The following is a 14612-nucleotide window of genomic DNA, read 5'->3' as shown; positions in this document are numbered from 1 at the left end:
GGGACTTGAACTGGATCTTGTCACCATCATCTTTCTCTCTGACAATATTTCGAGTCCCCCAGGGCTGCAGTCAATGGCATGCCCACCACCGTGGAATTGGCAAAGCCCCAGAGGAGAGTAATCTTTCTGGAGCGCCCACCACGCGCTCGGGCACTCTGGGGACGACCAGGGCACAGCGCGGCTCCGGGCAGGTCTCACGGCCAGGAGTCCTGCAGGTTTGCAGGTTCACGTGCACTGGGGGAGAAGGGCGGAGGAAAAGGAGAGTGAAGCAGAGAGCGCCCGGCACCTAGAGAGTGAAGCAGAGAGCGCCCGGCACCTAGAGGGGAGCGCGGGCGCCTCCACCCCAGCGGCCTGCCGCCGCCGGGGAGCGACTTCCTCCTCGGGGGCCGGCGCGCGGGGCGGGGCGGGGCGGGGCGGGGCGGGGCGGGAGACGCCCCCGCCGGGCTGGGCCCCCGGCCGCCCCAATGAGATTCGGTGCCGGAGCCGCGGCTGCGCCCAGTCCCGGCGCCGCGCTCGGCCGCGGAGGAGGCGGCCCGGCCCGGGCTGCGGCCGCCGAGGGGAGGCCGAGCCTGCCAAGTTGGCGCCCAGCGGAGCCATGGTGGCCGGCGCCCGCAGCGACCTCCTGGCCCTGCTGCTCGCCGTCTCCGCGCCGTTTTGGCTCCAGGCGGAGGAGCTGGGTGAGTGGAGCGCGTCCCGCGGGCGGCGGGCTGGGCCTGTCGGGACCGCGCTCGGGAGGAAGTCGGGGTCGCCGCCTGCTCCCTGCGGAGTCCTGGACTCTTCTGGCCGACGGCCTCTCGACTGTAGAATAAGTTACTGCAGTCGGCATCGCTCCCCACCAGACTCCTAACTTCGCCCCCAAACAGGAGGATCAACTTGGCGCCTCCCCACTTTCTCTCTCCGCAGCCCCGCTCACTTAGTTTCCAGACTTCCTGACTCTGCCGACCCCGTGGGAACTGACTTGGCCCGGGGGCCGCGAGCTGACGACCCCAGCCGTCTTAGGGAGAGTCCAGTACGGGGACGCTCGTCTCCAGGCTCCTTTGCACAGAGCTGCCCAGCAGCTGGGCAGCCGGGCTTCCCCAGTCGCCTCTACTCCCTGCGGGGCTGGAATCCTAGCGTGTGCGTTTGTGGCTTGCACGGAATGGTCGGGACATGTTTTCCCGAGGTCGGCCTGGGAAGCCGGCAGCCCGACCGCGCGGCTCCTCGCCAGTGTGAGTGTGCCCCTTGCGCCCCAACTCGGACCCCGGGGCTCGGTTCCTTCTTGGGTGTATGAGAGAGTCGACCAGGCTGATTTTCCCCTGGACCTGGTCCTTGGCTTCAAGTTGGACCTAATGAGCCCACAACCGGGTTTACATATCCAACAGATGAAAGCAGTTAAGCCGTTTTACCAGCCATAGGCAAATCCTTGTGATTTAGTTCTTTATTGATAGCAAGGGGCAGCTTTCTGCGAAGTTTTTCAATTGTTTCCCCCCTCCCCTACTTCTTTCCTTCTACAGCTGATGGCAGTGAGTCTATCCAGAATATCTTGACTGCCCCACACCCCTGCCCTGTGTTTTCTAATGAGACAAGAATCAAAACTAAAAACTAAGTCAAATGCTGGCATTTTTGTGTTTTCACTGAACCATGTATCCATTCCCAGTCGGCAACATTGATACACAAGATGTTCGTAGTGGTTCCTAAGTTTGTTTACATACCAATTTGTTAGGGGGGAAAAGCGCTTAAATTTAGACAAAATATGGCTTGCCACTGTAGCAGAATGCTGAGCATATCATAAAATTTTAATAATTATGTATGCTTTTAGTAAATATGTAGGATTTTGATCATGGGTGTTTTAAGCACTTGAAAATGTTTCTCAAGTCACTTGGAAGATGCACCTTTAAATGCATCTATGAATGGTACAATTTGTCCCTGTACTGATCTGGCCAAAGCTGTCACTTATCTTTTCAAATGAAGTTTCAGATGACTTCTGAAACTGGGTCCACTTTATAGAGTAGTTCTCTGGAAACAAGAGTGATTGCTTAGATTCCTAGAGCTTGAAATTTGAGATTTTATTGCACATGACTGATGGAAGAGGATGTTATTGAAGTTTCCATGAAGCATCCTATATATTTAGGATATTAAAAGAACCAGTAAAGGTATAGATATTCAACCACAAAAGAAGTGAAACATAGATTTGGATCATTTCCTGAAAAAAATCTCCTAGAATCTAGAGTTTTGATATCTCTTGAGTGAAAAGGCATTATCTGTGATTTAAAAGTATTTCTCAAAACTCTGATTTTTTTTCCGCTTTAGCCCTTGGGTCTCTGGTTTTTTCAAGCTTCTGTAAATTTAAGCATGCACACCCATTTTAGGTTTTGAGATATGCTACTGGACGCGTAGTTGGATGGTCGTAAGTGAAATCAGTGCTCTCAGTGTTTAGAAGATAAGAGGGTAGCCTTAGCATAACAGTCTGGTTTTGATGAGAAGACACTGTATTCCATTTTACCTTCATTGTTCTTGGAGTCAACTTAGTCTGGTGCTTCTTGGCTCCCCAGCCTGACGGATCACCACTCTCCCCAGAAGCTTTAGAAAGCCTCAACCCGGTTGTGAATCAAAATGTCCAGTGGGTGGGGCCTGGGAATATGCACTTTAAAAAAGTTCCCACAGGTAATTCTGATTCAAATCAGCTTTGAGACTGTTGAAACATCTGATAATGTTAGAGCTATGATAATATGTTACTACCATTTGTGTTACAGACCATTTAATTATTAGACTTTTATTCATTGTGTTATGTTTCAAGAAACAAATTTGGTAAATTAATCTGAATATTTATAAGTCTGGTCAAAGAAATTATTCAAATTTTTAAAGTCAGTGTGGTGACCCCATGAAACTATACTGATTCCTCTGTAGGGCTGCTGCTTGCCTGTATGGTGTTTTTGCTCAATTTATTAAAAAAATCTCGTCTTTCTGAATTCACAGCCAGCCAGACTCTAGGCACTAGGGCTTGATGAGCAGAGTTCGGGCTGACTTTCACTCTTTCTTATGCCCTGCTCCTCTGAACTCACTTAACTAAAGTTAGGTATTCACAAAGATTGTTTCATGTGATTGTGACCTTACATAATATCACATGGAAGTTGATTGTTAGCACTGATTCAATTGTATAAATCCAGAGCCTTGGACTTAGATCTTCTTACTTTGATTATAAGTTTTGTGCAATAAAATACCCTTAATTCATGTGAGGAATTTGTGTTCAAAATCCCTGATTCTCTCTTCACCAAAATATGTGGAAATGGATGTTAAAGATTTCCTCCTTGTGATTTAAGCATTAGATAAAGCATAAAAATAAGCAGTTAATCTCTGAGGAAACTTCTAAACATAGAATTGGATATATAAAAATTGCTTAAAAAATTCTGCCCAACTCTAACTTTTTACTTTGGGAAGGCCTGTTTTTAAATCATCACTCCTTTATATTTGGTTCGACAGGGGACGACTGATGTCTGATGTTTTGGGTGAATGGCTTTTTTAAAAGTAAGCACAAGTTTATTTTGGCACCTTCTGCACCAGTGTATGCACTCGCCCCAGACTTTAACCTTCATGTCAAAGATCTGGGATTCAGTCACTCGTTGATTGTAAGTTCCTGAGGGCAGCAACTGGAATTGTATTTATTGTCACAGCACCTGACCAAAGTGCTCAATAAATGTTTGAGTTGAATTAAACAATTTCTTTATATTTAGATATTTTCAAGTTATGTCCTAATTAGTGGAAACTAAGTAATAAAGAATCTACCAAAGCTCTTTACAAAGGTACAGCTGGTGTTTGCACTAGTTAATTTTGTTTAGCCATCCCAGCTCTTGGCATGCTTATTTTTATTGCCTTTTAAATGCAAGTACAGCAGACAGATGGGAGCATGGCCGGCAGAACAGTATGTACCATATCTTCTGCCTCTACTAGATGTAATTTGTAACTAACACTCTGAAACATTGTTATACCATGTATTTCAGGAAAAAAAATTGTGCTAAAGGATTCATTAAACTCATCAAAGGGTGTTATGAAAGCAGGATTTGAACTCTGAGTAGTGTCACAAACTGTTTTTATTAACTTTTCAAAAGCTGAATCCTTTAACCTATGGTACTATAGCAGACTTGAAAAGTCATAAAAAACCGCGGTTTGGAAATAAGCAAGATATCTGACATTTATCAAAAGTTATGTTTTTATTTTTAAGATGCATAGGGAAATTAAATAAATTGCAGCATTTAGCAAAGGTTTGAGTCATATTAAGGCGGGGGGAACTTGTTTAGGGAAATATTTCCTATATAGAGTTTTGGACTTACTGCTATGTGTGTCCTACAGTATGAAGTCAGCTCTATACATATTAGAGCAACCAGTTGTTCTGCATTTTTAGGTTTTGTGTATTAGCTCCTTATCTGGAATTGCACTTAGCACATAGAGAGAACTCAATAAATGTCAGCTCTCTCACTAATCTCCCCCTGTGAGAATGTCAGGTCCAGGAGAAGCTTTGTGCCTTGCACAGTGGCCAGTGCCTACCTGATGGGTGCTCAGGGAGGACCTGGGGAGAAGGCAGTGAAAACACAGTCCCTGACCTGTTGTTAAAAACTCAGAGCTGACTGCAGTTGAGAATCAAACCCTGAACGAGACAAAGTAACGAAGTTTTATGTCTAGTCCAACATTGTTTGTAAATAGTCTGAAAAGAAGGATTTAAAGGAGAGGAACTCATTCTGGTATATTCAAAGTCTGGCACTGAAGATGAAAAATGTTGCCAGACTTCCAGATTTTTTTTCTTTAGACTGTGGAGTAATTTTGCATGTTTGCAATTGAATAGTCATGTTGATATCATCTTCCAGATGTTCATTCTCTGCTTTGTATATAAATTTAAAAAAAATAGTTGTCTGCCTCGTGGGTGGGGGAGTGAGAGAGACTTCAGCTGATGAGAAAAACACCACATGTTGATTTTTAACCCAAAGTGGAAATAAATTCTGTGAGCCATAAGGTGCTGAGTCTGGAACCAAATGCCTAACTTGCCTTACAGTGGGAGTTGAAGAGGAGGGTTCTTTGAGGGGAGGGAGGAAAATAGGAGGAAAGTCTAAGATCCATGAGAGCAGGGACCGAACTTTTAATTCCCACCAGCACCGGGTGCAGGGCCTGGCCGATAACAGGCTGATGAGTATTTCCTGAGTCAGTGCATGAACTGGGGCTGCCATTTGAGAGAATGAGATGAAGGCTCATAGTCATCGAGGTGTTTTAAATCACATACATGACTGTTGTGATGTCTTTAGAAACACCATACCTGTGTTCAAGAAAATAACTAAATTCAACCCAGAAAAGGTCTGGGAACCTCGGAGACTCCTTTTCAAGGCAACGCCAGAAACGCTGCCATGAGTTAGGTGCCCACAGTCTTGAGAACGGGAGCAGGTGTTACACGTTTAGCCCAGGTGAGCCAGTGGTCTTCTGAGATCTGCGGATGCTTATACATTGGGGGCATCAGGGGCCTGCTTCATCTCGAAGGTCATTTGGGGACTGTGCTTAGGCATTTGTGACATTAGCAGCAGTTAAGCCATGTAGTCAGGTATGCCTTGACCATTTAATGCCATTTCTGCTTAATTTATTAACCTAGTTTTCACAGACTGTCTCCTTGGGAGTTGTAATCCCTCATATTTGCCGAAGTGTCTTTGTCTTGTAAATCCTTGTATGTGGTCGTGTTAATTTTATGTGGCTACATTTCATGATTGGGAGTGTTTAGGGGATGTACCTAAAGGGTGTGTGTAAATGATTTTTATGGAGCACTCTATTCGTGAAAAAAGGAAAAGAAAACAAAACTTATTTTCACTATTATTTCCGACAAAGAGCAAGGCCAGTATTTATTAAAGGTTTCTGGACAGCCAGAAATTTCAGGCTCTGCGTGTTAGCAAGATCCCCAGGAGGTTGCTGTGTCCAACGAAGTTTGAGAAGCAGCCCTTTAATCTACTGAAACTTTAATTTACAAAGCATCTTTGGTGCTACTCCAAGAGAAGAACCTTTGTTGAAAGTAAAATAGTTGCCCCTCAGACTGTTCCTTTAATAGCTTACTTTAGTAATTAAAGAGAGAGAGCGGTGGAATTTCTCATAAGATTTACAAAAAACCTTGAATGAAACATGGCAGGCTTCTTGTGTTAATTTTGAGACCTAAAGAGTAGGACTATGAATAAATAATTGTGATGTGGGTTTTAATACCAGTTGTGCTGCTTAGCGGTAGTGTGATGTTGGGTACTGTCTTAAATCTCTCTGCCTCAGTTTCCTCACCTCTAAGATGGGTGACCAGCAAGTGCAGCCTTGGTGCTTGGTCTCTGGAGTGAGACAGGTGAGGTTCAGATGCCAGCTCAGCCCTTGGGGCTGAGTTTCTCAGCTGCTGAGAGCCTCAGTGTCTTCACACGTAAACAGGAATAGTAGGAGGGGGAAAGTGTGCTGTGCACATCTTGGGCCGTAATGGAAATGTTGTCTTGTAAGCTATGGGGTATGTACTTGGATGTTTGAGATATTACACTTTATATACAGCTCTCTGTATGTATGCCTGTTTGTATGAAGTGTTCCATAACTTTTGAAAAGGAAATCATCCTTTGATATTATCCTAATAATCATCCTAATTAATAATCATCCTAATAGTATCACCCATCAAATATGATTGTCTGGATGATTAAATAAGATAATATAAAGTCTCTTCAAACACTCAGGATCTGTCACCTTTTACAATAAATGCTAAGTATGAGAAAGAGTCCTTTTTCAATTAATTTTATTATTTTTTTTCCTGTTCCAATAACTTTTTGGTTCTCATTAATTAAAAAAAAATCTGTCAAAGTGAAACCCTTGTGTATATGGGAGAACATGAGAGAAACATTTACAGTTTCAACTTTTAAAACTTAGACAAACTTTGTACTTGGTGATATTGGAATTCTTGGACACCAGAGAGAAAAGTCAGTATCCAGTTTTGCTTTCTGTGACTGTTGGCGATATGCATATTTAACATGGAAGCGAAGTTAGAAAATATGGCCCGTTGTAGAGACAGGAGGATTGCTCGTATTTATCCTCAGCTTCAGCAACGTCGCTGTGGACGTTACATCAGCCTCCTGATGTTACTAGTAAACGGTAAACGTCAGCAGCCCCTTTTCTCCAACTTCCTTATCTTGAGTATCTATTTAGCAGGGATGAAACAGTCATCTTAGACTTGCTATGCTATGCAAAAAAGGTGGTTTTTTGTGTGTTTTCTTTTACATTTTCATCTGTGAAATTAAGAAACTTCTCTCAAACACCATGTTCAATTAATTGCCAATTCCCCTTGTAACTTGGTAGCAGCAGTGTGAGGTTTTGCTTTTGAATGTCAATCACATAGGACAATTTCATTATCATTTTTAGAATTCTAAAGGCCATAATTCATGTCTCTACCTCTGATCTTTAATCCCAGAAGCCCTGTTACAGAGTCTCTCTGTAAGTACCACTTTTGTGAGCCTGTGCAGGAGCCAGCCTGTGCATCCCACTACACCCAGGAGATGCTGTTGAGCGGAATTCCCTGGGAATGTTGCAGGCTGCATCCTCTGTTAGAGTTTCACATGCACTGCAAGGGCTTTGAGATGTCCTGTGATGAATGAAAAGGCAGAATTCTGTAAGCTTATTTCTCTTACACCTCTTTATTTGGAGACGAGGGTGTGACCTTTTTGTAAACCCTCTAGGGCTGAGGGATCCACAGTGCCTACTTTGAGAGATGCTGACCTAGCAGTTAGTAGGCCCCAGGTAAATCCTGGGGGATACATTCCAGTTAGACTTTCCAGCAATTCCTAGCTTTTAGCACGTGCATCCTCATTCATCCTTACCAGGCCCTGTTATGGTTGATCATTTTGAAGATGAGGAAAACTGATTGGAACAGACAAAATACGGAACTTCGTAGGATTGTAGAGCCAACGAGTGCTGGAATTTGGATGAAGTCAGCTAATTCAAAGCAATATCCTTGATACTTTACTATGTGTATTATTTTAAAATAAAAATATAGTAATTACAGTATATTGAATTCTCACTATATGCTAGCCTGTGTGGTCAGTGCTTTACTAGTGTTGTAGGGTTTGATGCGCATGATAACCCTGTGATTTGGGCACCATCGCTGTCTCTATATGAGAGGATGAATTGAAACTTGGAGAGGTACAGGGACTCCCCCAGGGCCACACAGTTCCCAAGGACACAGGAACCCAGGGTCACAACCACTGTGCTCTGTCACCTCCCAAGTGTATGGGAATAATTTACGAAATTAGAAAAACAATAGGCATGCAAACCCTTTTAACCCCCTACTTCCACAACCCCTTTCAATGATCTTTTTTCCTTTTAGTAGGAGTCACAGGACTGGAGGACTACAGAATTTTCACTGATTTTACTTATAAAGCACATTAAAGAATAGCATTAAACTAGGTTTTCAGATTTTTATTTCCATTGGGCATAAATGATGCTTTTTAATATGTTAAGGTTAAAATTATTGATGTCTTTGCGCACTGATGGAAATAGTCTCCCATTATGTAGGGGCTTTTGGATAGGACCTCTTGAAATGATTTGTTTCATTTTCATGCATTCAAATTGGTTTATTTTAAGTGATTTTTTAGCTGATAGGAAACACTGTGTTGAAGAGTTTACATGGAGAGACTTTTGTCAATAAATCCCTTGTGTTTTCCTTTTATTATACTTTCATATGTTTTTTTGTCTGCTAAGACCAAAGTATCGTCTCCATTAGATTATTGGTTATGCCTTTAGCATCTATTTTATATGTGGTGAGAATAAGGTTTAAAGAGATGATAAACAGTTTTGCAGAACTTGATCTCGTGTTTCTAGTCTATAGCTGTAATTTTCATCATAGTATTATCCATTTTCCTTTTAGGAAAAGTAAGGTTTTGAATAATTGAAGTTTTACCATCATAAATTCAGTTTTACTCTTTTTATTCTCACATGGAAGAAAAAGGCTCTCCTGCCTTTGTTCTTCCATTTCTTTCCAGGTAACGCATAAAGTACAAAAGTTGAGCACAATTGGAGAAGAACACGCTTTATGAGAGCAGGGGGCTGACAGTGAAATTAGTAATACTTTGGAAAAGCTGATGGCCTTACCATCAGACAGAGAGCTCTCTAGACATTGCAGGCTCCCTTTTGTGGTTGAAAAGATCATAGTCATCACGGGCTCACTTGCTCTCACACATGGGAAGGAATTTTCTCACACCCACACATGGGTGATGGTGTCTGTGTTGAGACCTGTCGTAACTTGAACATCAGGAAGAGCATGGACACTGTCATGAAATCATGGTTCTAGAAACGGTTTCACTTGTGGTGTTTTAGAGCACTGTTTCCCAAACTGCAGCTTGTAACCCATTTCGTAGGTGATACAGTCACTTCCATTGGCACCACCAGCATGCTTTTAATTGAAAAAAGAAATGAATAGATAGGAAATATCACAGTGCATTCCATATAATCAAAAGTATTATAACATTAGACTTCTGTTATTTACACAGCTGTCTGCATGTGTGCTTACTTAGATTGTGATGAGAAAAATCTGTATTCTAACTATGGGTCATAATAAAATAAGTTTGAAGCCTGCTGTCTTATTTTATGGACTATTAATAATTAATCTTAAAAGTACTTTTGCACTGTTTGTTTTACTTCATCCAAATAATTTTCCAACAAGTGCAATTCAGTTAAAAGTTTTCTTTTAAAGCCTAAATTCATTCTTTGTAGTATTGCAGAACTTAGTCCATACCAGGTATATCTTAATTTTACTTTGCTGTTAGTGGAACTTGATTTCTTATCAAAAGGAAATAGTCTTTTAAGGAAGTTATTGCTTTCCTGTCTTAGTGGGGGGAATTGGTGTAGACTAAATAAATGGTTGACTCGTGCAGACAAGCATCTTGGATTTGTTTTAAGCTTATTTAGAAAATACTCTGTATAGCCATACTTCCTAAATGGCTGATGTTAGAGGCTGAAAAGCAGAGGCATAGCCATTCATTCCAGGCATTTGGAGACCAGATATTGAGTCCATTATCTGTTTTTTGGACTTGTCACTTTACTGTCAAGAATTATTTGTTAACTTACCTCTCTCTCCCCTTGATCGTGAGCTCCTTCAAATGGGAGCTGCATTATACTAAGTTTTGAGCTGTTTGTTGAGTAAGTTTTTAATGACAGTTTGGGTATATTGGTTTACAGAGATTCTTCCAGTCTATATACCTTAAGACTAATGCTGAAAGTAGCCTTTAATGTGACAAAGAACATTAGGTGGATTTGGTCATTTTCATTATATTGTTTTTCTGGTTTATATATAATATATTCATATTGCAGAAAATAAATACATAAATAAAATGGAAATCAATTCTAATCCCACATCATAAAAATAAACGCTTTAAACCTTTTTTTCCCTCACATCTATGTACTCTGTTTTAAAAATTAAATAGTCTTCTAAGACAAAACTTTAACTTTTCCATAATATCAAATTGCTTGGCGCTATCATAGTCTGACTCTTCTAATTCAGATTGTTTCCAAAGGCTTAGAATGAAAATGCTTAAATTTGGGGTAGAAATCACTTGGGGAGTTATAAAGTATTGAGTACTTGTGGCTTTTTTCAAAATCTAAACTTCATCCATCCGGTTTTATTTTTGTAAATTGTTTTGAGGAGGTGGTTGGTCAGTCTCACAAACCAGCTGTGGCTCCTAGCAGACCTCAGGATTTGGGCCCATTGTGGGTGGACCACCCTTCAAATATTCTAAAGTGTGGAGCTTTCAGTCTCAGGAGAGGAGGAAATGATACATAGCTGAGTCATCATATGCTTTGACAACTGAACTATAGATCAAAGGAAGGAGAAGATAGACGTCTTATGGGAGCCACTTTTGAAGAGTAGACAGATTCCTTGTGGCGAAGCTTCCCCCTCCCCATCTTGCCACGTGCCACCCTTTGATGGTAGGTAGGTGTCAGTTCAGTGTCCCTATCCCCTCACACTGGCTCACTGCCCTGAATCCTCCCAGTGCCATGCAGAGCTTAATCATAAAACCAAGATTGTATTTTTTCCCTTAAAGATTGACCTTTATTTCTTTTCATTTTAATTAAAAAAAAAAAAAAGCTCGTGAATCCTCATCATCCAGGTAACCATCAATATTTTCCTATTTTTTTCATTGATTTTCCTCTCTCCCTTTTTTGCTGAAGTATTTTATGGCAAATCCCAGACCTCTTGCCATTATGTATTTTAGCCTTATATATGCTAGTAGGCATCCCTAAAAAAAAAAGATATTTTCTTACCATTTCTAACATCAATACCATTATCACACCTAATAAAGTAAATAATACTTCCCTGATATTATTTAATACCCCAACTATCCTTTTAAAATGGTTTTTTAAGATTGGATTTTTAAATCAGGGCCCACAAGATTCACTTAGTGGTTGTGGTTCTTAGTTTCTTTAATCTAAAATAAACGCTTTTTAAAACGTCCTTTCATACAGTTCATTGTTGAAGAAACTGGGTCAGTTGTACCTAGAATGACACAGCCTGGATTCGGCTAATGACTTCCTCATGGTGTCAGTACACTTGTGCTTCTACCCTCTGCATTTCCTGTAGACTGAAGTGAGACCTAAAGGCTTGATGAGATTCAGGGTCAATTATTAATTCACTTGTTTTGCTTTTTGGCTAGAGTACTTCATAGGTGTTGGTGTTTAGAGCACAGTGTCCTGTGAGGAGACACGTAATAACTGTTGCCTCACTCGTAGTCCTGCCGAGGTCCATCGGTGAGTACAGGTGGTGACCTGCCTGATCCTTTCATTTTAAAGTTTCTCAACCTTCTGCCCAGGAGTTTTCCATCTCTTTATGACCATTGCCAGGGTCAGTTACATCTTATCAGGGAGCTGTTCATTTTAATAGACGAATGTTGTAAAAGTATCTAAAGAGGTCTGGGAGGGCAGCAGTTCAGGTGGTTTTCCAAGACTAAACACAAATACACGTGTGTTACAAAGTCAAATCAAGAGGTGAGACAAAAGCATTTTTAAACTCCTAAAGCCATTACTGGATCACCTGGGCATTGTCGTCTGGGATCCACCATTGGCTGAGTAGCCTTACAGAAAGTCCATAGGCATCTTGTTTGCTCATCTGTAAACTGAGGACGGATGTTGAACCCCCTCAGACTCAACACCCCATGCCCCTTAGGTAACTGTGAGAACTTGGTTAACCTATTTGGTACAGAGAGATTTTAGAATAAAAGTGGCCTCGTTTATTAGTTGTCATTCCATAGAGATCATTTCAGTGCAAGCTGGTATAAATACATTAATTAAAACTAATTTAAATAGGCAAAACGTACAGGACCACAAAATCCAAACAGTAAAGTATAAAATACAAAATAAAAGCCCCTTCTTTTCACACCTTGCCAGCCAAACTTAACCAGACTAACAGGGTGTGGTTTTTTTCCTTCAATTTTTTAATTAAAATTTTTATTCTGAGGTAATCATAGATCACATGCAGTTGTAAGAAATAATGCAGAGAGGCGGTGTGTACCCTTTACCTAGTTTCCCCTGCGATAACATCACGCCAAACTGCACTGTAATGTTACAACCACAGTATTGATGTTGATACACTACATATGGAACACAAACTGATAGATTTTTAAATAGCTCTTGTCTTCTTTGTCAGTGGTTCTTGGTTAGAGTTAGGCCCCAGGTGAAGCTACAAGAGTGTTAGGATGAGCTCATGGGAATCGTGCTTCTTTGTTTTCATTTGCATGCATCTTATTCAATACATGATACCGGAGGCATTTTCTCTCCCTCGAAGCTTTTCATTTCCCTTTGGCATATTTCTACTTCTTTGTGTCCTCGGTTTTAGTGAGATATAATTGATGTATGATATTGTGTAAGTTTAAGTCTGCAGTGCATTGGTTTTATACATTTATGTATTTCAAAGTTATTTACCACCGTAGCATCCCCTGACACCACATCACCTCGCATAATACTGTTCCCTTTTTGTGGTGAGAACATTCAAGAGCAGCTCTCTTAGCAACTTCCAATTATCGTATATAATGTTGTTAAATATATGTAGTCCTTTGAAGTCATCAAAACTGTAGAAAAACAATAGGTTGAAAATTGCTGATGTCTTTAATACCGTGGAATCAATTTATTGTATTAGTGCTTGCCCCGGAAAACTCCATCGTCTTCCATAGGCAAGAGGGAGATTGCAACCTCTGATGACAGTTTTCTTTTTAATAAATTAGAACTTAGCAGTTCCTTTCAGGTTTTTTTGGCAGACCAAAGACCTAGTTTCATTCTGATAGTTGATGGAAAAGGGAAACTTTTCCAGGAAGGCACAGCTACCCCGCATAAAGTAATGACAGGAGTGCGGAAGCCTTAAACCTGCTTACACTCTGCCAGTGTCACTGGGCAGAATGGGTTTCCCCTTGGGCTTTAGAGTAGAAGGCATCGGAAAGAAGTGTGATTGCAGGCTTGCGTAACGGACACCCTGGGATTTTCCTTTGTCATGACTTGTCACTTAAATAAAATTTAGAATAAAGTAATCATGTGTAGGCTGATTCCCATGTACTTGATCCACATTTTATATTTAGCTGTGTTTTCTAGGAAAAAGACTTCACTTGCTCTTCTCTTACAAAAGCAGAATTTCATGGTATTAAGAAAAGAGGCATGTAAGTGTTTGACCAGCTGGTATGCTGGTGGCTTAGAGAGGGTTAGTTGTGTGTATGTTTATATTCATAATTGGACACTGGTTACCCTAGTGTCGTTTTATCAGAGCACTCAAAACCAGTGCTTCCTAAGGTGGGACAAGTCATAGTGATGAGGGACCAGGAGCTGGTGGGGAGCTAGGGTATCTGTCTCCTTTAAAGGGGCAGCCACCCCCTTTAATGGGCATCACTAGCCCTGTGAGAATGCCTGTTGGCATGGTTGCCATGTCTTATAGTTTCCAAGAGATATTGTGAATTGGGTCTGTTTTTTACAAAATTTAATTCAAATTTTAAATCAAAACTGTGCACTTTGTGCTTCTCTGTACCATATACTTTGCTCTAGTATAATTTCCATTTAATTCTCAACAATTTTATCCTTCCTGCCAGAGAGCCAGGACACATAGCTATCACCTCAAACTTAATGACCAAACTTACAACCTTAGTCCCCAAACCTGCTTGCCTTCTGGGCTTCCCTTTCTGTCATACTAGCTTCATTACTGGACTCAAAATCTCAATGTTTTTTTTCCCTCCCCTCTCATCTTGTCTTTCCCACTATAATTAGTCAAAACCCGAGTCTTAATTTTTTTTCTTGTGAACTTTCCCGTTTTTCTTTCCCTTCCCAACCCAGCCACCCCATTCCTCGCCCTCCTACTGCTCTTCCGATGCAGACTCTCCTGCGTGCTGGTTCCTGTGGCAAATCTTTTTCAAATACCCCTTCCTTATCTCCCTCCTCAAGCCCTCTGTGGGCCCCTATGTCCTACTGTATAAATTCCACAGCTGCCTCTGCCCGGACCTCCGGGTTGCAGAGTGGTTTTATCTCAGCTGTCTATCTGCATTCCCCCTGGTATTCTGTAACACATTGCTTCTTGAGGTCAACTCTCCCCCAGTCCAAACTCCCTGCTTGGAATCTTGTGGGAGTTTCTG

At 41.4% G+C, this 14612-nt stretch overlaps 1 protein-coding gene across 3 annotated transcripts in view; it reads left to right on the top strand.

The window, feature by feature from the left end:
* Nucleotides 1-475: 475 nt before the first annotated feature.
* The window catches only part of DCBLD1 (discoidin, CUB and LCCL domain containing 1), a 53350-nt gene continuing 39213 nt past the window's right edge, over nt 476-14612 (top strand). For all 3 annotated transcript variants that reach the window (XR_012508655.1, XM_074368434.1, XM_074368433.1), the window contains exon 1: nt 476-677. Coding sequence is in view for 2 of the 3 variants with exons in the window: in XM_074368434.1 (XP_074224535.1) it covers nt 596-677 (82 nt within the window). In the remaining variant the exon portion in view is untranslated. The remainder of the gene's footprint in view (nt 678-14612) is intronic.

The sequence above is a fragment of the Camelus bactrianus genome, chromosome 8, assembly GCF_048773025.1.
Source record: "Camelus bactrianus isolate YW-2024 breed Bactrian camel chromosome 8, ASM4877302v1, whole genome shotgun sequence".
In the NCBI taxonomy this organism is placed as follows: Eukaryota; Metazoa; Chordata; class Mammalia; order Artiodactyla; family Camelidae; genus Camelus; species Camelus bactrianus.
This window is presented reverse-complemented; position numbering and strand designations above follow the sequence as displayed.